At 40.8% G+C, this 23,834-nt stretch overlaps 1 protein-coding gene across 6 annotated transcripts in view; it reads right to left on the bottom strand.

Moving 5' to 3' along the window:
- Positions 1 to 23,834, bottom strand: part of ITPR2 (inositol 1,4,5-trisphosphate receptor type 2) — a 421,971-nt gene that overhangs the window by 377,387 nt on the left and 20,750 nt on the right. For all 6 annotated transcript variants that reach the window (XM_036302046.1, XM_036302048.1, XM_036302047.1 and 3 more), the window contains exon 2: positions 8,332 to 8,402. In XM_036302046.1, the coding sequence (XP_036157939.1) occupies positions 8,332 to 8,402 (71 nt within the window). The remainder of the gene's footprint in view (positions 1 to 8,331; positions 8,403 to 23,834) is intronic.

Here is a 23,834-nt window from a genome sequence, read left to right as displayed (position 1 = left end):
CCTGACACCTGGAGAACTTGCCCAGCTGCAAGGAGGGGCAAACCAGAAGTGTGTTGTCAAAAGAGGGTGATAACACCTCCCGGGGCAACCCACAACCCAGAGGAAGGAAGTTAGCCCCAGCCTTGCTGTCCCTGGTAGGAGATGCTGTGGAATGTTCCTCATGGTTTCTCAGAAGGCCCCAGCAGGACTGAGTTCCAGTTGCCACAGTGGGGGGCATTCAGGAACACTTTATTGCCTTTCTTTCTTTAGGCTCACTCTTCCCCACTTTCTCACCTCCCAAACAGGATCTCCATCCAACTCTTCCAGGGTCTGATTTGCAGGTACTCCAACTAACACAGTCCTGATCTATTTCTCCTCAGATATATTCAATTACAGTGGAACAACACATGAAATGAATCACACATATGCCTTTTATGTACTTAACAAATTTTAAGATGTCATGAGACTGAGAATTTGAATAAATAATTTGGATGAGAGCTAAGATCAGAGAGAGAGATACAGAGTTTGGCAGGCTAAAACAATGAGCCAATGCTAACAGTATGAAATGTAACAGATTCTCTACTTCAAGCATGTCAAACTAACGGCCCGCGGGCCACATATGACCCACAATGAATATTTTTGCAGCCCAGCCAATATAACAGTATGTAAGAAATGTTTTAATAAAAATGTCGTAACTTAATTTTTACAATGTCTTGTTATACATAATTATTAATAATGAACTACAACGTTCACTAGTGACTAATAACTATAATCGTGTTGCATTCATTTCCCTTATGCGCCTTACGCACAGGCGCACCATTTCTCTCCACTAATACTAGCAGTGAATATTTTAGTAGCCGACTGCCACGTCAGTCTTGGACTGACTTGTTTGGTATGTGCAACAGGAAATATTTTCCTTCGGAGAACAAGAAAAATAGGTTTATTTGCGTTACACTTATTAATTTGTGCAGTTATTCGTTGTCTGGTAAGTTAATGTCCAAGAAAAAAATATTAATTTTTATTAAAATGTTCTATTATTTTATGTTAACAATTACTCATTTATTTCAGCCCTTTGTATTCAGCATGTCTCTATCGAAATAAACCTATGTTTCTATGAAAATTGAAGCTTTTGTTTCTTTGTGGCCCACATAAACTTAAACCTTGTTTATTTGGCCCATGTTAGCCTTTGAGTTTGACATGCTTGCTCTACTTGGTTCCAAAGCACCAATTATGCAATACAGGAGGAAGGACATGAGGACTTGTAGAAGCAAATGAAAGGGCATCGAGAGTTTGGGTTGATTAACAGATGGAAGTAAATTAGGAACTCCTGCCTAGGACTCCAGAGCTTCAAGTACGGCATGAAAAAAGAGGGAGAGTCTCATCAGACTGCACCCCCATGTTCCGTTCTTTCTATGCCAGTAAGAATTACAATGACCAACAGGAGCTCACCAGAGAACAAACAAGGTAGAAGGATGAAGACCAGAGAAATCACTGAAGAATGTATAGCTGGCAGCAGGTGGAAGAATTTTTAAAAATTAAAACTGTAGAAGAAAAGATCTGTAGGACTACGATCATTCTAAACAAACACTTAAAGGGTATTGTGTGGGGAAAGGATTAGATTTAATCTATGTGGCTTTAAGAACCAAACGGTAAAGTTTATAGGAGGGTATAATTCAATAGACAGTATGGTACACTGGTTAAGAACAAACAGCTCTGGCGTCAAACTTGGTTTGAGTCCCATCTCTAACCAGTAATGACCTCGATGACCTTAAGATGATTGCATAACTTCTTTATACCTAACTCTCTCAGCTGCAAAATTGGGATAGCAACACTTTCCACTTTCTAGAAATACTTTATAATAAATCATAGGAAGCCCCAAGCACAGTGCAGCAGGTAGTGAATGCTCAATAAATGCTAGTTATTTCAAATCTAAAACAGTTTCAATCTTCATCAAAGAAAATTACACTAACTCCAAATCTGAAGGAATTCAATAAAGCAATTGTTAAGGTAATAGAGGAAGTAATTGTAATTGGCTCATACTGGAGAATCACCGTGTTAGACATGATTGACATGTTCAAGCACATAAAAAGTCGCAGCCACTGCCTCACAAGATGACTTTTTCACTTATGCATTTGAGTGTGTCACCACCATGAGTAGAAGCAAAATGTGAGAGTCCCAGCCTTTAAAATGACGTCCCTGCATTATCTGAAGAGATGGGGTTGAGTTTAAAAATGATCTTGTCAATCTTCCTCTGAGTCCTCGATTTTCACTAACTGCTTTAGTGTTGACTGCACAGTAGAGAAATTCTCCACTTTAGTTCCAATTCCTGAAGCCTTCTGATTTATTCGTTCAAAACGACCTTGTGCTTGCCAGAAGTGGCCACTTGGTAGGCATGGTGGATTACAAAACAGTCACATGTCAAACGACAACAGAATCTCAGAGTTGGAAATTCCAAAACCAAATGGCCCACCCGGGAGGCCACCAAGAGAAGGGCTGTCTTCCCGTCCCTCAGCCCTCCGGGAGAGTGGCTCCCTAGGTTCTCCATTTCATCGCCCAAAGGGTAATAAAAGGACACACAAAGCTTTCTTCTTTGACTTATATCAGCTTCTCCTTCTAAAAGAAAAACTTGTATCCACAAGCACAGACTTTTGGGAAAAATCCACACCATAGTAGAGTTCTCTAGAGAATGGGCGGGGCGGGGGGAAGGGGAGAGAGTGCATAAAGGAACAAGGAAAGAAAAAAAAAGAAAAATCAAAAGACTATAAAGTCAACAAAAATAAATGCCATGATGGAATACGAGAGGAGAGGGTTAGATTGTATATCAAAAAGTATAAACAGTGATAAGTCATGTTGATATTTTGTACCCTGATATGATGAGAGAAGGACAGTTAACCTCAGCGGTATTTTCAAAACCTTAACCCCAGTCTAATCATGAGAAAACATTAGGCAGACACAACCCGAGACACAGTCTACAACATGCCTGGCCAGCACTCCCCAAAAGAATCAGGTCGTGAAAAAACAAGGAAGGACCTAAAGTGTCACAGAGCAGAGAAGACTAAGAGGCAACGATGACTAAAGGCTACATGGGATCCAGGATGAGATCAGGAATGAGAAAAGGACATTAGTGGGAAAACTGGTGAAATCCGAAAAGTCTGGAATTCAGTGAACAGCAATGTACAAATGTAATTTGTACGCGGTACATATAATTTCTCATGTACTATGATTATGTAAGATGCTAACATTAGGGAAAACTGGGTGAAGGGGCAATCTCTTTAGCACATTCTTAACCACTCCTCTGTACATCCAAATTTATTCCAAAGTTTATCTTTTAAAAATAGAGAACATTTTATCATTGAAAGAATTTTACACTCACTCAAGAGACAGCCACTGTGCTTCTGTTAACAGTATTCTGATAGTGTGCTTTTTACTGAAAATAGCTGTCTGCCAAGTTTTAAATAACTCTTGGGAAGTTATTTATTTGTTAAAATTTAGTTTCCTCTGTTCATATGTGAGGCAATGTGACACAGTCAAAAGAACATTTCTCCTTGTATAATGGTGTGTATTGGGGAGAATCCTTTTAGCCTTTTTTGGAACTTTAGCTCCTCATTCAAAAAATGAGGGGAATTACACTCTATTTTTAACCAGCTCTATATTTTGATTCATTTGAAAAAATCAGTATGAAAAGCAAAAGCCTTTTCAAATCAATGTGAGAATACCATTTGGCTGAGGCCAAGGAACTGAGGTGTAGTGGGCTGTTGATACCTATTGTTTCTTCGAGTTTTCTAAAAAGGAACAGTCAGGGAAGGCGCTCTGGACACTTGGCAGAGGACTGTGGAAACGCAGGGCTGCTGATTCTGGGAGGCAAGTCCATGAAAAAGCAATGGTTTTTGAAGTAAAGGGAACTGGGGGATACGCTTGGGCAGAGAACAGTGTAATGCAAGGGCTGTTAACCAAGTGAAGGGACGAGGCACCTGGGACTCCAAGGCCTGCTTGGCTATTGAGCAAGCCCATCTCCAGGAGCCCTCCCCTGGTGCTCCATCAGGATGGGTTCCAAGAATTACAGGGGACGAGTTAGAGCTTTAAAAGGAAACCCTGGCCCTCACCGGGTTGGCCCAGTGGATAGAGCGTCGGCCTGGGGACTAAAGTGTCCCAGGTTCCATCCCGGTCAAGGGCACATGCCCGGGTTGCTGGCTCGGTCTCCAGTAGGAGCTGTGCAGGAGGCAGCCTATCAATGATTCTCTCTCATCATTGATGTTTCAATCTCTCTCTCCCTCTCCCTTCCTCTCTGAAATCAAAAAATATATATTTCAAAGGAAACCCTGAATCCCCAATCAGAAAGGACCCCCTTGTCCCATGATGAATGGGAGTGAGGGAAATAGTTTAGTCTTAAGCTAGGGAGAGAAAATGAGAGCAAAGAGCAAGGATGATGTTCGATTGCAGGAAAAGCCAGCCTTCCAGGGGCAGGACGAAGCACCTTGAGTGGTTTCTGCTGTGAACCAGTGCCCGCTGAATAAGGTGCCCCAAGGGTCTGAGTATCGGTATGTAATTACCTACTGGGTACAAAGCAGTTACCCAAGGGTTGCCTCAGACACACTAAAATAATCTTTGCACTTTAAAACAATTCACTGGGAAAGAGAAAAAGAAAAAAGGCAGCCACAAACCCCGAAAGTTTATCTTTGAAAGATTAATCTTGCCTCTAACTGACAAAGAAATAAGACTACCCATGCTCCTGGCAGGGAAGTTGGGGAACCCCTGGGACCCAGGTTTTATCACACAATCCCAGGGCAAAGTTTGGGCCTCTCGTCCAAAATCATCTAATGGCTATTTTTTGGGATGTCTACTATGGGGGAAGCTCTATGCTTGAAAAACACAAAAAGAGAAGAATAAAATCCTGCCCTTGAAGAAGTTATAAGATAGAGCCAAATATGTTTAAAGGAAATACATCCTGCTTATCTATTCCAAGTTAACTGCCATTTGTATAGTGACTTAAAACACGTCCACGTTTATTCTCTGGAAAGATTTCCAGCCTCACAAAGCCTTGTGTGTTTGGCCTTGCTCTTGTTACTATCCACCCCGACTCCCACGGGCCAATGACAGGATGTCCTCTGAGGCTCAAGGCGGTTAGGTGACCTAGTTACAATGACACAGCCGGTGAGCGGCACAGTCAAAACCTGAACCCCATGCTTTCTCCCTTTACAAATGCAGATTTGTTGTCCCAGTTTGCGTTCAAGGCTTTTTATCTTTAAGGAGCTACAGTTCACAAAGGAGTCTCTGTGGATTCGTTTCCGTTTATCGTTACCACTCTGACTTCGACGTGCCTCTTCCACCTGAGGCAGCATTGTTTTTCTTCAGCTTAAGGAAGTTCTCACACGTATCCCTTCACATACTGCTTCACGCCCATTTGCCTCTCCTTCTAGAACTTGCTTAGATACTGCCAAACCTTCTCAGTCTGTTCTCCAAGCTCAGCCACATTTTCCTTTTTCCTATCTCTCTGCACTGTATCCTGGGTGAGTTCCTCAGTTCCCTTTGCCAAAGCACTAATTCTCTCCTCATCTTTACATAATGTGATAGATTGAACTTTTTTTTAATATATATTTTATTGTTGATAGTGTTACAGATATCTCCCATTTCCCCATTTCCTCCCCTTTCTCCCAGCCCTTACCCACTCCCCCCAGGTCTTCACTGCCCTATTGCCCATGTCCATGGGCTATGCATATCTATACTAATAAAAGGGTAAGATGCTAATTAGACCCACTAGATCAGATGCCTTCCGGATGTCATTCTGGACTCCTTCCTGACAAAGCTAGGGGCATGGCTGGCCTGCAAACCACCTGCAGCCCCTCACCCAGGCTGGCCCTGCCCCACAGCAGGGACCCCAACCCCAATTGGGGGTGTGGCCAACCTGCAAACCCCTAGCAGCCCCAAGCCCAGGCCAGCCCTGCCCCCCCAGCAGGGACCCCCACCCCGATCCAGGGCCCCCTTCAGGGCAGGCCAGCTGGCCCCTACCAGTGGACCAGGTCTCTATCCTATCCTATATAATAAAAGGGTAATATGCAAATTGACTCTAATGGCAGAACAACCAAAATGACCGCTGGACCAGTCACTAGGAGGCACACTGACCACCTCTTCCTCAGCCAGCAGGCTCCAATCGCCTGGTGGCCACTTGCAGCAGGGGCGGAGCCGGCAAGCAGGTGGGAACAGCTGACCTCTCAGTCCCTCCTCCCCCCCCCCCCCCCCATCAGCAAGCTCCAATCACCCATTGGTGAACGGGGAAATGGGAGTGGGTGGCAGCGAGAGGCGGAGCCAGCTGCAGGCAGCTAGGGAAGATGGTCCTGATTGCAGGCCAGGTCTAGGGATGAATTTCGTGCACTGGGCCTCTAGTAAATATATAAGTTCTTTGGTTTATCTCTTCTTGCCCTCCCTAACCACACATTGAGGTATGTTGGTCTGTTCCATACCTGAAGGCTTCACGTCTTATTTTGTTGGTCAATTCATTTTGTTCATTAGATTCCACAAATAAGTGAGATCCTGTGATATTTGTCTTTCTCGGCTTGGCTTATTTCACTTAGCATAATAAAGGTCAAACTTTTTAGAGCCTGTCTGTCTTCCATTGGGCTTCTCTACCCTCTCCTGTCTTGGAAATCATTTCCACGCACTCGCTGCACAGTCTCTAGCAGGTTGATCTGCTTTTTGTCACACTGCTGACTCCCCTTCACAGTAGTTTTAGCGAGTCCTTCCTTATAATACAGAACCAACACTAAATGGCCCCGTCCTGATTAATGAGACGCTAAGTTGCCTTTCAGAGACAACAGACCAAAACCACATATCATGCAGCCGAAGCATGTGCAGAGGAGAGAGCTGTGACCTCCAGCTGCACCGGGAACCAAAGTCTCACCACCACTACTACCCCCACTGAACCAAAAGGCAGCACAGAACCAGAACTTGACACCCAGGACCCTTTCAGAAGCCAAGGGTCCACTGTCCAGGAAGATCTGGTGCTGGCGCCCCTCTACCATAAATGGCTAAGTTCCAAGGTCCTCCAGCTAAAACACGCCCGCCAGCACTTCGCATGCCTGCTCCAGTAACCCTAAAAACCCGTTAGCCCAGTCCAGTGAGCAAGATGGATTTGAGGCACCCTTAGGTCTCCCATCTTCTCAGCGAGCACCTTCTTGACCAATAACCCTTGTCTTACTCCAAACTCAGACATTTTGAGTGTTGGCCTTTTGAAGTGTCAGGCATACAAACTTGGGTTTTGGTAACATCCCCAGTGGGGAGTGTCCCTACTGCACGATTTTACGGGTGCTTCTCATGGGCAGTGTACTTCCCACAGCCTGCCTTATGTTAACTTTCCCACCTGGGGAGAAGTGTGGATCTCTTATTCAAAGTGACCAATTTAACTCAAAGCACATTTACTGTGCTTGTCACTCTCTCCACCAGGTTCTGTGTGTAGGCAGAATGAAACATGATATTTTTATAATGAGAATTGTGTGGAAAGTGCCTATCACAGAGAGTAAAACGTGGGAAATATTTCCCAGATGTTAGCATTCCCTTCCCCAGGGCAGTAAGTAGCACGTCCTGACTCAGCTGTGGGCTCTAGGGACTCCTTCCATTCTCTCTCCACATTTTTATCCCTTATTACAGCTGCTTTTCACCATGTGAGAAGGATGATGGTGGTAGGTTCAAAATGAATGTTGTTTCAAAATTATTTTTATTGTTATAAGTACACACAAACTATGAAATTGAGCAAGCTTCTAATTACTGGTTTTAGTTGCATATGATTATTTGCAGGTTTTATTAATCTTCCTTTCATTACAGTCAAATAATAATCTCCTGCTAGGACTAATTTCTCAGTTGATAGTATCAAGCTATTTCTACAACTACACGTAGAAAAGAGTTCTAAGATGATTGTTAGTTACTACACACCATCCAAAGTGACATTTGAAAAGCTAAGCTCACACATCACTGTCACCCTAATGGAGATTTTACAAAGATAAACTAAAGAGCTGCTAATGAAACACTAACATTTATAGTTTAACTGTCACAGAAACATATATACATTCAGCTGAATTTACTGGTTTGAAAGTGGCCTCTCACAGTTTATTTCCAAGATTTCCTTTCAATGGATAGGCTATTGTCCAGCAAAAATAAAAAAAAGAAAGAAAACTATTCTTTCATAAATAATGAAAAACAATGAGGAAATTTTTGAAAGAATTTTCAAATATTTATATTTGAAAGCTTCACACTGAATATCTGTATTTGAAAGATTCACATTGAATAAATTACTTATTTTAAGATTAAAAATAATCCCTGCTCCCTGAGATCACATAATAAAAATACATATTTGTTTCTTACCTCTGAACTTCTTGGGAGGGTTGGCAAGGTCCCCTGCCTCCGGGTGCACCACACACCTGTCATCCACTAACCTAGAAGGCAAAGCATGATTATGTTGTTAACACTGTCATGTTCAAAGAGCATAGACAGCACATGGACATTGTATAAAAATATACAAAGAGTTTTAATACTATTCTTCATTAAAAAGCTTTTTAATGTCATGGACTTATAAAACAATGTGACTATAAAGGGATTAATTAAAGCAGGATTTATGAAATTCAAAATTAAGAAAGATTGGTAAGTGGTAGGACACTGGTTAAATCATGACATAGACAAACCATGGAACATTGTAGAACTCTGTAAAATTCCATTTACAAAATGTATTAGCCTACAAAACATTTATAATATGTTGTGAAAATAGGTGGTAATCCTATATAATAAAAGCCCAGTGACCAAAACGCAGAACGACCAGAGACCAAAATGACTGTGGATCCTTGCTCAGGCTGGCCCCACCCCCTAGAGGGGATCCCTACCCCAATCAGGGGCAGGGCCAGCCTACAAACTGCCCATGGCCCCTCACCAGGGCCGGCCCTGCCCCCCAGTGGGGCCCCACCCCGATTGGGGGTGTGGCCAGCCTGCAAACTACCCACAGCCCTTCACCCCAGCCAGCCCTGCTCCCCAGTGGAGACCCCCACCCTGATCCGGGGCCCCCATCAGGGCAGGCCATCTGGACCCCACCCATGCACCAGCACTCTATCCTATATAATAAAAGGGTAATATGCAAATTAACCCTAATAGCAGAATGATCAGAATGACCGCTGGACCAGTCACTATGAGGTGCACTGACCACTTCTTGGTCCCTTTCCCTGGCCAGCAGGCTCCAAACGCCTGATAGCAAATGGGGAACTGGGGGTGGGTGGCAGCGGCAGGTGCGGCCAGCTGCAGGCAGCTGGGGAAGATGGCCCTGATCCGTGCACTAATTTCATGCGCCAGGCTTCTAGTAAGTCAATAAAACATAAAATATATGCTTATATACACACATGGAACACAGGCACCAATACATTAACTTTGGTCAGATTACCTGTAGTTTTTATTTCCCTTTTTTTTTTTTTTCCTGTGTTTTGTTTTTCTCACTGGGAATGTATAAAATGATGAAGTCAGGCTTACAGAGTGACCACCGGGTGGGTGGTTATGAGCACACATCCTGCGTGCAAACCTGGCTCACCCCCCTCCTAGCCAGGTGACTGGACCTCCTTCTAGACCTCACAGCATTGTTAGGAGGGTTAAATGGCTTCTGATGCTAAGTTTACAGTCATGACTTAATACCCACAAAGTGCCAGGTACAGTTTCTGGCATATAGGAAGCCCTTAAATAAGTGTCTAACAGATCAATAAAATCAAGGATCTTGCCTGCCTCGTTCCTCACCATCCTGTCTGCTTCTAGAAGAGTGCCTGACACATAGTAGGTCCTCAGTAAATATGAATCCAATGAATGAACTGTCTTTATAGTTACAAACACGTTTCATCCCTACTAAAGGAGTGACAAGAAGCCAATTTCTCAGAGAGAGAAGCAGAATCCCTGTCCTGAGAGCCAATCACACCCCTGTTCAAAGGGGAACATTTAACCACCAAAGACTGACTAGCGTTCGTTTTCTCCACATTTTCTCCAGTGGTGGGAATAACTGGCTCTTTCCCAGGATATCGTAAAAACGCAAGTGAATTAGTTCCAAGTGTGTGAATTCATTTGAAGGAAGATGCCCACATTGCAATTTTCTGTTTTACATAAAAATAAAAATAAACATATTAACCAGACTTGCTAGTATGCATCAACTCCAACATAAGAAAAACCCAATTTGTGATCAAATGTCCCCTTAGCTAGGATGATTAACCACATCAAAACTGTGGTTCCTGGTTTATCTGGTTACCAGATACTTCCTAAATCACCAGATTTGTCTACGGGATCCAATTTCCTCAAAACAAAATGCTAATTTGGTCAAGCAATATGGCTATTTCTTTTATTTATTTATTTATTTTTACATACTTCATTCATACTGGTTTTCTACAGTGTGGTTTTACAAGAGCTGCCAAGCATGCAAAAAATTCCTTTTAAGAGTCTTTAAAACTGTTTTCTTAGAAACAGGAAGTCACACTGGGTCAAGAGAAAGCAAACCCAAGCCTCTCCAATATCCAACTTCAGTCTGTAACACTGAATGCAAAAGGCTCAAAGAGTCCTGAGACTACCAAACGTAATATTTAATTTTTTGAAAAAAATACTGTGAGGGAAAGGTCAGCTTTTCTAATTAGTTGAGACATGTTAAGAATCCAAAACATAACAATAATAAAAAAACATAGTCTTATTTAGAGCACGTTAAAATTATATAAAAAGTAGCAGACATTCTACTTATTCTTCGTGTCTATCTATTCCCACAGAACTACAGGCTCCCACCAGAAGGCCCTCTGAGGGCCCCCACCTGCGTGGGCTAGCCATCAAGAGGAATGGGGAAAGCTAAAGGTAAACAATCAGATCACAGTGCATTAATGTAAATACTTATGCCTATCCTCAATGACCTTGTAAACCCGATAAAAACTTAATCATTAAGAATGACTTCCCTTCTAAGAATTTGCCCTATTCTTCATACCCAAATGTCTGTAAAACTCACAAAAACAATCAGTTCATCTCAGGACTGCAACTGAGAACAGAAGGGTAGAAAAAAAGCAAAGAAGGTGAATCTGTTATAAAGACATATACGATCATTGAAGTTAAAAGTTAAACAGGATTTTAATGGTGATCACTGGCACAACTTTTACAATATCCCCAACACCTCTTCCTGAACACCTCCAGGGCCAGAGTACTCCTCATTTATCATCTTTCTAACAGTACTGCTATTGGAAATGTGTTTTATGTGGAGGTGAAATAGAACCCTGTGCTTCCCATCACAGTACTTAGCATATTTTTATACATATAGATATATACATATATATAAACTTTATATATATATATGTTTCATATACTCAAGTGTCAATATCCTAGAAACTAACCACCGGAATACAGATGTGCCCCAAACAAGTGGGACAGGGCACTCCTCCCTCCTCCTTTCCGATACTAAGTGTACAGTCATGCATCCTAGGATTCATAGTAGCTCCTGTAGCAGTCAAGCCCACCTCTGCCGTTCACTGGGTTTTTATAACTAAACCACGATTCCAGGATCTTTCGTGTGTACTACTGATAAGACAGGCTCTCACATCCACCATCGGGTCAGTTATTTTCTATAATCTAAGGACAAGAATTCAATAAGGATAAATATGAAGATCGACCTTTAGCCTCTGAGTAGAAATCATCTGGAAATCATCTATTGCATCTCTAGATAATTCATTTAAACACCCTGTCATGATTACTGCCCATTTTAATTACTCATAAACAATGCTTCCCCAATTTGGCTAATTGGCTGAATCCTATGGGGAGTTAAAATAATAATCATCATAATAAGAGTAACAACAACAACAAAACACTTCTTTGGTATAGATCTACAAAATCAAAATGTCTAGGGATCAGGAATAAGACTGTATTTTTGTGAAAGTTCCCTAACCTGCTTTAAATAGATAAGATATACCTGTCTTGCACTCCCATGGTACCCTAGGTGCCTCTATCAATAGAACTTACCACACTCCATCCTAGTTTCTCATTTATGCCTGTCTCTAACACTATAAATTATTAAGTTCCAAGAGATTCAGGCCATTTGTGTTTTGCTCACCATTATATGCCCAACTTTAAATATTAGGCCTCAAACACTTCTAATGCTAAATAATTTTAATTAAGTGAATGATGATTCTTTGAATCACTGAACAAATCAATAATGTCATTTTTGGTAGATCATACCTAGCCAAAGAAATACCTAGAACCAATAAACAGCTGCCTAATAGTAGATGGAAGAAAGGGTCAGAAATATTTTCCATCCAGATATTTCTCAGAAAATTATCACAAGTGTCAAATCCTGAAAAGGACCAAGACAGCCTGCTCTAAATAACAATTTCTCATGTAGTACCTTTCAACCCAGTACATTAGCACCCTTCATAATGGGCTGCATTTACTTCTCCCATGTCTGAATCAGCAAGTAGCCAACAGGCACCTGCCTAAAATTCTCAATCTGTCCACTGACACTCAACTATCATAAAACATGTAATCTTTCATATATATATATATATATATATATATATATATATATATATATATTCTCTTCATAAGGTCACAACTGTACATTGTTTATTTTAATAAGAAAAAATCATTCAGCTATTAGACTATCCAAGGTATCTATAAGCAGATTTCAGTAGCTACTTTGAATGATTTTATATATTAAAAAATATACCTTTTACTACCTCCCTCAGCCCCCTGCACCTCTTGTAACCACCACACTACACTGTTGCCTGTGACTATGAGTTTTTGATTGTTTTGACTATGATTGTTTGTAAATGTCTAAATACATATGAGTCAAATTTTTAAAATACATATGAGTCAAATTTCAACTGGGAATATAGATATATCCCCTAAAGAAATCTTGATTTTTAAAATACATATGAGTCAAATTTCAACTGGGAATATAGATATATCCCCTAAAGAAATCTTGCAAACATGAATCTAGAAACATGTACAAGAGTGTTCGAGGCAACACTGTTCAAGGTGGCAAAACTGGAAACACACAAATGTCCATCAATAGTAACATAAATAAATTGCAACTAAATGAAAATTTCACACAATGTGTAACTATTTTGAGAGTGAATAAACCTGGCTTCTTACCTAAACTGTTCCTCCTCCCCACAAATTCCTCACCACCCCGAAACATCATTCAACTCCCTCCTGTACCTTCATTTAAAAGTAATAGGGGATTCGGGGGGGGGGGGGGGGGGAGGTAGTGAAGGTGGGCAAAAGGGGTGGGAGAATAGGGATGGAAAGAGACTTTGCTTAGAGCGATGGGCACAAGATACAGTGTGCAGATCATGTTCTATTGAGTTGCACACTTGAAACCTGTATGGTTTTGCAAACCAATGTCACTCCAATAAATTCAATTTTTAGAAAATGAAAGGTCAAGAAACAGAGGTAGTGCTAAATTAGAAGGCAAAAAACCTGAGTTCTAATCCTTGGTCTGCCACTCTATAACCAGCTGTGTTTATGCTGTCAACCTCTCCTAGCCTCATTTGTTAAATGGGTCAGTTGTGACCTCCCAGTTCCTTCTATTTCTGTGTTACTCATTTCTCTGATCCTGTTTTGTAATTAGAGTTGGCCTCTGGTATCATCCTTCAATAGCAGATTCTGACATTTATAATATTTTATGAACTTGCAGTTATAAAGTTTAACTGTTTAGTATTGATTTTTTAAGGGTATGCATTATTTCAGCATTCCAAGCAAAGTACAAATATGTGAGTTTGTTCCATTCTTTCACCATTGACTTAGAACACAGTATTTTAAAATCTTAAGATCTAAAAAATAAAATAAAATCTTAAGATCTTGCTATTTAGTCATATGGACATCTTTCTTTTTCTTTTTCGTTTTACCCACCAGTACTCAAGTTGTTCAAATAAGGAACCAACCTCAAGGCCTGTAGATTCTTGTTTGTATGTAAATTAATATGTCTCATAATTCAGAGTAACTTAACAAGAAAAACTAGGTTCTACAAATGTCCAAACCTTACATCGGATAGGTCCTGCGGAAACAGTCTTGCACAAAGCTACAACAATTTAAATCTAGCAAAGAAGGAAGTAACTTCATTGCAAAACTTTCTTCCAAAAAGTGTTCTAACTTGTAAATGCAAAACAGATGCAATACACTAGTATCCTCACAGTTGCATTCATATTTTGCCTGTCTATGATGACAAGAGGAGTTAAACTCGCTTTTGTTTGTCATGTGACATGTGGGGGTTTTTAAAGTTAAAGCAATACAATTTAACATTATATTCTCTTCTTAGATGTCTTATTTCAATAGTACCTAAAATACAAGTATTTTAAGCTTAAATATTAAACGGATGTTTAATTCCTTATATAAGTTTTTTGATCATGCATAGGTTTGTTGCTACTAAAATTTCTAAAACAGGTTACTTCCGAAGTTGAAATTGTGTTTGCCATTAGATATTTAAGATATTTCCAGTTATTTTTCCATGAAAGATAAGATCCATTTAAACCACTTTTAAATTGCTGAATACACACTAAATTTTGAAGTGCTACTACATGGAAACCCCTGAAAATACTAGATGAGTCCTTATGTTTAAATTTTTGATCAGGCCAAATGATTTTTTTTAAAGTAGATAGCATGTGGACTACAAAAGGAATGTTGTTGCTCACATGTTAACCTTTTCAAAATCATTACAAGAAGCCATGGTTTTCTGAAACAATTATCTTTAGAGCGAAGATGCTGATGCAACTGGTGGAAAAAGTTACTCATTGCCTTTCAAAAAGAAACATGTATATCTGACCATGATTTCAGAAAGAATTTGTCCCAGTATTTGAAAGCTTAGAGCCCTCACCAACCAAAAAAGTAAATCATAACTTTTTCTTCTCATATGTAAACTTTCTTTTCTAATCCTCTCTTCACATCTTTGAACCTATTACTATTGCAAGTCAGTTTGCACAGCATTCTCTCCTACCCTGTGCATTGTGGTTCTCCTGAAAGTCAAAGGATTTGCAAAGTGTATTTCTCAGGATAATGAATGGGCTGTTCAGTGATGGCTGAGTTGACCTTAACAACTATCAGTTTTCAATCATCTGCAAAAAGGTAGGAAATCATTGGCCCTGCAAAAAGTGACTCCGTAGGCAAGTTCAGGTCCTGAGTTTTCGCCACCTGGTTGGCACCAATTTGGAGGTGCTCTCAGGAAAAAGGCCATAAAGTGGGAATTCACCTAGAGACACTCCCTTATCTCAAGTAGAGACACGTCCCGTCCCCTGACCCACTTGGTTTTGGCCACTCTTTCACACCTTCACATAGTTGTTTTTCATATTTTGTCCAGAGTTTATAGTTGTTATTTTGAAGGCTAAATTCAAGAAATATGAGCTCAAATCTTTTTTAAATTACTGATAAGAAAAGGCAACAAGATGCTATGCATGTGTCAGCCAAAAACAACATCAAACAGATAATTATCAACTAAAAATATATCTATTATGAATGTGTACAGACATGAAAGATAATTTAAAAAAAAAAAAGAGCAAAGAATAAGAGCCCATCAAAAATGTGGATTTGCCCTGACCGGTTTGGCTCAGTGGATGGAGCGTCGGCCTGCGGACTGAGGGGTCCCAGGTTCGATTCTGGTCAAGGGCATGTGCCTTGGTTGCGGGCACATCCCCAGTGGGGGGTGTGCAGGAGGCAGCTGATCAATGTTTCTCTCTCATCTATGTTTCAGGTTCTCTATCCCTCTCCCTTCCTCTCTGTAAAAAATCAATAAAGTGCATTTTGAAAAAAAAAAAAATGTGGATTTGATAAAGAATTTCTAGAAGTGAAAATTAATTGTCAAAATAAGTAGGTGGGTAGGTGGGCTTGAGATAGCAAATTAGACACAGCTAATTAATGAACTAGAAGATAGATCATTAATTACTTAAATTATTCAAAGTGAAACAGGATAAGAAGGACAGAGAAAATATGAAAGAGGGGTCAAGAAATATAAAGGCACCCAGCCTGTGTGACTCAGTGGTTGAGCATCAACCTATGAACCAGGAGGTCACGGTATGATTCCCAGTCAGGGCACATGCCCAGGTTGTGGGCTCGATCCCTAGTAGGGGGACATGCAGGAGACAGCCAATTAATGATTTTCTCTCATCGATGTTTCTCTCTCTCTCTATTTCTTCCTTCCTCTCTGAAATCAATAAAAATATATTTTTTTCAAAAGAAACATGAAGAGTAGGATGAGGTTACCATGCATATATAATTATCATTCTGAAAGGAGAGAATGGAAAAAAAGACAAATTTTTTAAGCAGAAACTTCTTTGTTGTGATAGCCATAAAAAATATAAATAATTTCTTATTTTCCTTTGTGGACAATTTTTCCCCTTTGCCCTTCAGTCCTGTTGAAAGGAGAATACCAAGGATTGTGTTAATGCAAATATAAGTAATGAGTTCCTTTTAGAGAGGCTTCAGTGACCTGGTTGTGCTGCACCCGTGAATTAGTCATCTGTAGAAGGTACATCAAAGAGCAGATTAAGGCCTCAGTGGTTATCTTGGGGTTATCAGAAGGCTTCACTTATAAGCCTGGTAACAAGGCTTTTGTGCCCCGGATATTCTCTCTTCACTTCCCAGAAGAACCAGAGATCTATAGATCCTCTGACTTTCTATTCTTGGAAAGTCTGTATAGCTATCTCTTTGCAAATCTTAATACCGTTCACCAGACACTTTGAAGTATTCATTGTCTCTCTCCACCTGACACTAAGATTGATATAAGCTCCCTTAACCCACCAATATATCTGGGCATCATTGCACCCTTGGACACATTTTGCTGACTCTCCAAAAGCATGAATATTCAATGATTATGAAAATTTCAGTACTGCTACACAATTTATGCTTCTACATATTTTATTCTAGTTAAGAAAAGATATCGGTATAGAGTAGTGAAAGTATTTTCTCATGATAGGTCCTTCTAATTTTGAGAGTCAATGCTTCCATATTTCATCAGTCACCACAGACATCATCCCGCAGACCAAAAGGTTGTGAGTTTGATTCCCAGTCAGGGCACATACCTAGGTGTAGGGAGCTGGCACGGCCATGGCATACTCAGCCCCAGGGCGCCTTAGGTGCCACGCCAGCTCAGCCTGGTTCAGTGACCCTGAGTGGAGGTGATGAAAGGCTTAGAAAAGACAGACAAGAGAATGAAAACTGGGTCTCGGTGGGACGCTGCCTCTCTGATGGACGGCGCCCGCACCCACAAGCCATGTCTTTATTTTATAGCAGATGCCACGAGGCAAAGTAGGGGCGTGATCAAGATGTTTACAACATCCTCGTTGGTTTCAACCCTACTCAACTACATGCACCTGAACTATATCACTCAGGCACATGGGGCCATGTGTTCAGACCATAGGTTCAAGATTACAACTATAGCTGTTGGCTATAATTATGCTGGAAAGGCTCTGCCCTCCAAGCTGGAACTTGAACATGGCAACGAGAGGACTGTGCCCTCTTATTAGTCCGAGGCTTGAACCTGTCCAAAACACTGTAGCCGCTCCCCATACCTAGGTTGTGAGTTCAATTCCAGGTCAGGGCCTTTAGGAAGGCAACCAATCGATGTTTCTCTCTCACACAGATGTTCCTCTCTCTCTATTTATCTCTCTCTACCCTCCTTCCTCTCTCTCTAAAAATCAATAAACAGATCCTTGGGTGAGGATGAAAAATAATAATCCAGTCAGTAAGAGCTCCTAGGCCAGCGGTTCTCAACCTGTGGGCGCGACCCCTTTGGGGGTCGAACGACCCTTTCACAGGGGTCGCCTAAGACCATCGGAAAACACATATATAATTACATATTGTTTTTGTGATTAATCACTGTGCTTTAATTATGCTCAATTTGTAACAATGAAATTGGGGGTCACCACAACATGAGGAACTGTATTAAAGGGCCGCGGCATTGGGAAGGTTGAGAACCACTGTCCTAGGCAGAACAGAAGTATATCAGGAGCATTTCTTTCCTTTGTAATCTCCGAGTACAATGCAAATGGTGAGTTTTACAGCTGGAAGGATCTGCCTCTTCCCTGTTCCTTGAAAATGCTGCCCTTTTCAAAAAGAGATGGCTATGAGAACCAGCTACCACTTCCTGGCTAATTACACATAAAAGGGAAACTTACCTGGGAGGAAATAGTTGGCAAGAGAAGTTCCCTGGCAAGAAACACTCTGGCAACTGTAAATCCATTCCCACCATCATTACAGCACGAGAAACGAGCCCTTTTTTCCAGAAAGTTGCAGGGTAGGAAAGTTACCTTGTTAAAGCTCCAAGCAGAAGACTCTTGTTTCTGAGTCAGCCAGTCACTGGGACATTTCTAAGAACTGCCAGAAAAGGAAAGAGCTAAAAACTCTCCTAAAAAAACCTTCCCATTCTCACACAATGCCTTCAGAAATACAGCTTCCATCATTGAACTAACAGTGGCTAAATATGAATAAATATGGGTTAAAAAGACACCACAGATGTCATTCTAAAGTCATACCTATAATTAGTATGGATGGCATCAACAGGCGTAAGACACCCTGTTACGCCATTTCTGTGCCCAAAGAAAATAAGCCCAGACTTATTTGTGTTTCTGGCAAGGATCTGAGTGTGGCTGAAATGACAGACATGCCCTCTTTGGGAGTGTTTTAATTAAAGAGAGAAGGCCTCTCCTCCTGGGGGAGAGTGAATGAATCCTTACCAGAAAATAATGAGGCAACCCATAGGACCTGTGTGAAGCTGAGCCAACTGAGGGTAAACTCAAAGGTAAAGAAAAACAAGCAGAGAAGTCTGGTGGCTAAAAGGAGCTACACATATGTGTGTTGAATTAAATTCTTTCCCTTGCTTCCAGGTTGGACAAATAATTTTTTCCAAGCACCGGAGGCAGAAATAGTAGTAAAGTAGAATTTATAATTAATCTTAAGTAATGAATTTATCTCTGAATGCAAGAAAAATCCTAGTTTTAACCCCTAGTCGTTCAGACAGTGACCATCATAACCACAAGTAAAAGTTCCCAAGGACCAGTGCAAAGACCCTGCAGTGGGAACGTGTTTGCCATGTTTGAGGACCTGCAAGGAAGCCAACGCGGCTGATGGACGTAAGAAGGTAACAGATTGAAAAGAAAGTCAGGTCAGGGAATAGGATGGGCCAGATTTTAAAGGGCCTCCGACATCACAGTAAAGACTGACTGACAATAAGATAGGAGCCGCTAGAAGTCTGGAACAGAGAAAGGTCAGCATGGTCTGGCTTATTTATAGGTAAAAAGATCCCTCTGGTTGCCAAGCTGAGAAGAGACTGGTGGGAGCGAAGGAGATAGAAGTAGAGCCCACTGTGGAGACAATCACAGGAATCCGGGGAGAAATGTGAGGGCCCTCAATGTGTTTCCTACAAACTATCAGTGTCCTAACTAAGGAGAATAGCAGGAAAATTCAGGAGACGTATAAATAGCTATTGTCTCTTTAAGAGCTATTATTATGTTGACCTGGGAGTGAAATTATACAGATCATTTGTACTTATTTACCATACTAGAGGCCTGATGCACGAAATTCGTGCAAGGGGCTCGGCCCTCGCAGCCCCTCACAGCCTTGGCTGGCCCCCGCAGCCCTGGCTTTGTCAGGAAGGTCGCCCAGACAGTCGTCTGGAAGGTCTAATTAGCATATTAGCTCTTTATTATATAGACTAGTGTTATGGCAATTAGTATTTATCACAACACAGTATTTATCATAAATAAAGTGCAGTTAAGTACTTCAAAGTCAAAAAACTAGACAGTGTCTGGTACCAAGAAAACATTTAATAATCATTAAAATCAGTAAATTAATTATTCACCTCTTGGTGAAATGTTATTTAAACATGATTTTTAATAGAAAAAAAAATGGCATAGACCTGTTGCTCGTAAAGCACACTGTTAAACATCCTATCTAATAAAGAGCTAATATGCTAATTAGACCAAACAGCAGAATGACCATCCGGACGACCTTCCAGACGAAGCTGGGGCTGTGAGGGCCGGGGCAGCTGGGGCTGCGAGGGCCAAGCCCCTTGCATGAATTTCGTGCATCGGGCCTCTAGTACTATAATAAAAGCCTAATATGCAAATTGTCCCCTCGACCTAGAGTTTGACCAGGGGGCAGGGCTGGCCAACCAACCACCCACAGCCCCTCCCCCAGGCCAGCCCCACCCCTGATCGGCCACCCCCACCCTGATCAGGGGCAGGGCCGGCCGGCCAACCTTGGTGGCCCAGATTGGGGCAGGCCGGCTGGGCCCCACCTGTGCACAAATTCGTGCACCGGGCCTCCAGTTAATTTATAAGTATGCGCCTCTTAACAAGGGGGATACAATAAATTTATTAGGAGATTTCATCATTGTGTGAACAACATAGAATACACTTATACAAACCTAGATTAGATGGTCTAGACTTCTACATCGCTGGGCTATGTGGTATAGCCTATTGCTCCTAGGCTATGGGTCTATACAGCATGTTACTGTACTGAATACTGTAGGCAATTGGAACACAACAGTAAGTATTTGCATATCTAAACATAGAGAAGGTAGAGTAAAAATATTGTATAAAAGATATAAAATGCTACGCCTGTATAGGGCACTTAACATAAATGGGCCCTTCGGGACTGGAAGTTGCTCTGGGTGAGTCAGTGAGTGAGTGGTGAGTGAATGTGAAGGCCTGGGACATCATGTGCACTACTGTTGTAGACTTTAGAAAGACTACACTAAATTGATTAAAAAAAAAATCCTTTCTTCAATAATTAATTAACCGTAGCTTACTCTTTTTTACTTTATAGACTTTAATTTTTTTAACTTTCTGACTCTTTTGTAAGAACACAACTTAAAACACAAATTGTGTAGTTGTACAAAAATATTATTCTGTGTTTTTCTATTGAAATTTTTTTTTTTTTTACTTTTTAACTATTTTGTTAAAAAACTAAGAAATACACACACACATTAGCCTAAGCCCACACAGGGTCAGGACCATCAATATCACTGTCTTCCACCTCCACGTCGTGTCCCGCGGGGAGGTCTTTAGGGGCAATAACACGCACAGAGCTGTCACCTGCTATGACAGCAATGTCGTCTGCAACACCCTGAGAAGGACTGCCTGAGGCTCTTCTTGAGGAAGCGTCACTCTTTTCAGAAATATGTCCATGGTGGTTTGCTGGGTTGGTTTCTTCTTTTTTTTTTTTTTTTCATCATAGATCTCCTTGCAAGCAGATAATGCACCATGAACATTCATCTCTATTAATGAAAACCTTTTTGATGTTGGAGTATCCACATTTTCTAATGAGCTTGGGAAGATTTGCAAAAGCTTCTGCTATTCCCTTCACTGTGAATTTTCTTGGGGGTTCTTCTTTTTCTTCTGCAGTTCCTTTTCTCTTGCCTCTTCTTTAGCTTTGTGTTCCTATTCCAGTTCCAACACCTCCTCATTAGTCCACTGCACAGGAACCACCCCTAGGAGCTCCTCAATGTCACCCTCATCCACACCCGGGTTAGAGTTGATAGCCATCTCTACCACAGCCTCGTTGGTTTTTTTCAACCCTGCAGCTACAACATTACAACAGCTACAGTGTCACTAGGTGATAGGAATTTTTCAGCTTCATTATAATCATATGGAACCACAGTCATATACGCATCTGTCGTCGACTGAAATGTTATATGGTACATGAATGTATGAAAGGTGCCTTCTGCATATGTTACTTTTTTTATGCCCTTACCCTTTTAGAAACTTCCATTTCCCACTTAAAATTCTTAACATGGCATGGTTAAGAAACAATGGAATCCCTCTACCACTCAAGGGAGGGAATGAGCTGTAGGCTGGCCGCTCTCTCTGCCATCACCCCAGACACAGTGCTTGGTCCAGAGAAGAGTACTAACCCAAGCTGGGCCTAAGTGCCTTCATAGAAGCAGATATGAACAATGAAAGGAAAAAAAGGAGATTGTATCTCCCTCTAAGACCAAGCATTATGAGGGGAAGAGTAGGCCTAGAACTGCCAGAAACCAGAGAATAAAGCCTACAAGAAAAAAGAAGTGAAGAATGAGACATTTTTTGCCTCATCATCTGAAGCCTTGATTCCAGCTCAGGGGTGGGCAAACTTTTTGACTCGAGGGCCACAATGGGTTCTTAAACTGGACCGGAGGGCTGGAACAAAAGTATGGATGGAGTGTTTGTGTGAACTAATATAAATTCAAAGTAAACATCATTACATAAAAGGGTACGGTCTTTTTTTTTTTTAGTTTTATTCATTTCAAACGGGCCGTAGTTTGCCCACGGCTGTAGCTGTACCTGACCAAGAACCCACTCTTGGACTTCCCAGTAATACAAACCAAAAAGTCTCCAGTTCATTTAAACTGATTGAGTTTCTGTTCCTTGCAAAAGAAGAACATACATGAAGGTCACATAGCTAGTAAAGAGCTGATAAAGTATAAGCAACCAGGCAATCCAGACTAGCCACACACCAAAAAGTAAAATATGTTCATTTTTTTCATTGATTCATTCATTCAACAAATATTCATTGTGTGCTGATCATGAGCCAGGCACTGTCCTAGGCACTGGGGAAACAGCAGACTACAGGACAGACCAACCCCAGAGCTTACATTTCAATGTAAACACCATGACTGCATGTTAGCATGAGTACTCCTAAGCTTGGGTCCAAGGAGGGGACTTCAGGGACTCTTGTACACCCTCAAATATATGTACAATCTTATGTTTGCATATATTCATTGGAAGTTGCAACATAAATTTTCCCTTAGTGTCCAAGGGACATATGAAACCCAACAAGATTAAGAAATACTCTTAGAACATAAGCATGCTTTAGGATCAGGATGTCTCAAAGTTCTCATGGAAATTCTCATATCTTTACCTTAGCATAGTTGTAATCAAAGAAGACACTCTATTCAACAAGCATTTCACAGACATATCACTCTCCTTTAAAATGTGTTATGAAGCTAACTCCTTTAATAATTCCTTTTTTCTATGGAAACAAAACTAACAGCTAATCTGGTTACCTTAATCCCAAATAAGCATCTCAAATATTAGACTATAATTAAGGGCTGTATGGAGAAGAGGGTAAAATAGATGCTCTCCTCTAGATCACAGTCGCATCTTCCAAGGATGCTGTCTATGGACAACATATAACTCCATAATTTTTCACCGATGGAAAAGCAAAGAAACTGCACATATCTCTTCAAACGGAAGATCCCCCAATTAAGTCTGAAAGGGCCATATTTACAAATATGCTATCATCAATAGCCAATATTATTTTTATTCTTTTCCCTTCACCACTTAATTTGGTAGTTTCTACGTCATAATTTAATACAATGAAAGAGCAAGCAAAATGTCAATAACTCTGAAAAGTCATAGGAAAATTATGGAACAGGATGGAAGCTTCCCTTCAAGTTACATGCCTCATCTCTAGAATTTTAAATGAGAGAAAAATAATTTTACAAGACAGTTGTTTAAGAAAGGTATCATCTTTCATTTGAATGGATGGGCATATCTCAGTCCCTCCTTTCTGATTTCTTTCTAAGCATAGACACAGCCTGTGTTTCACACCTGCTTTTTCTGGACCCAACAGGAAAGGTATCTCCTTTCATCTGCAAAATGGTTTTCTTCTAAACTGATACTGAAAAAATTCCTATCTGGTAAAAAAGAAAGAAAGAAAGAAAGAAAGAAAGAGAGAGAGAGAGAGAGAGAGAGAGAGAGAGAGAGAGAGAGAGAGAGAGAGAGAGAGAGAGAGAGACAGAAAGAAAGAAAGAAAGAAAGAAAGAAAGAAAGAAAGAAAGAAAGAAAGAAAGAAAGAAAGAAAGAAAAAAAAAAAAAAAAAAAAAAAAAACAGGACCCAGGGCCACTGCTTTCCCT

The sequence above is a fragment of the Myotis myotis genome, unplaced genomic scaffold, assembly GCF_014108235.1.
Source record: "Myotis myotis isolate mMyoMyo1 unplaced genomic scaffold, mMyoMyo1.p scaffold_m19_p_3, whole genome shotgun sequence".
In the NCBI taxonomy this organism is placed as follows: domain Eukaryota; kingdom Metazoa; phylum Chordata; class Mammalia; order Chiroptera; family Vespertilionidae; genus Myotis; species Myotis myotis.
This window is presented reverse-complemented; position numbering and strand designations above follow the sequence as displayed.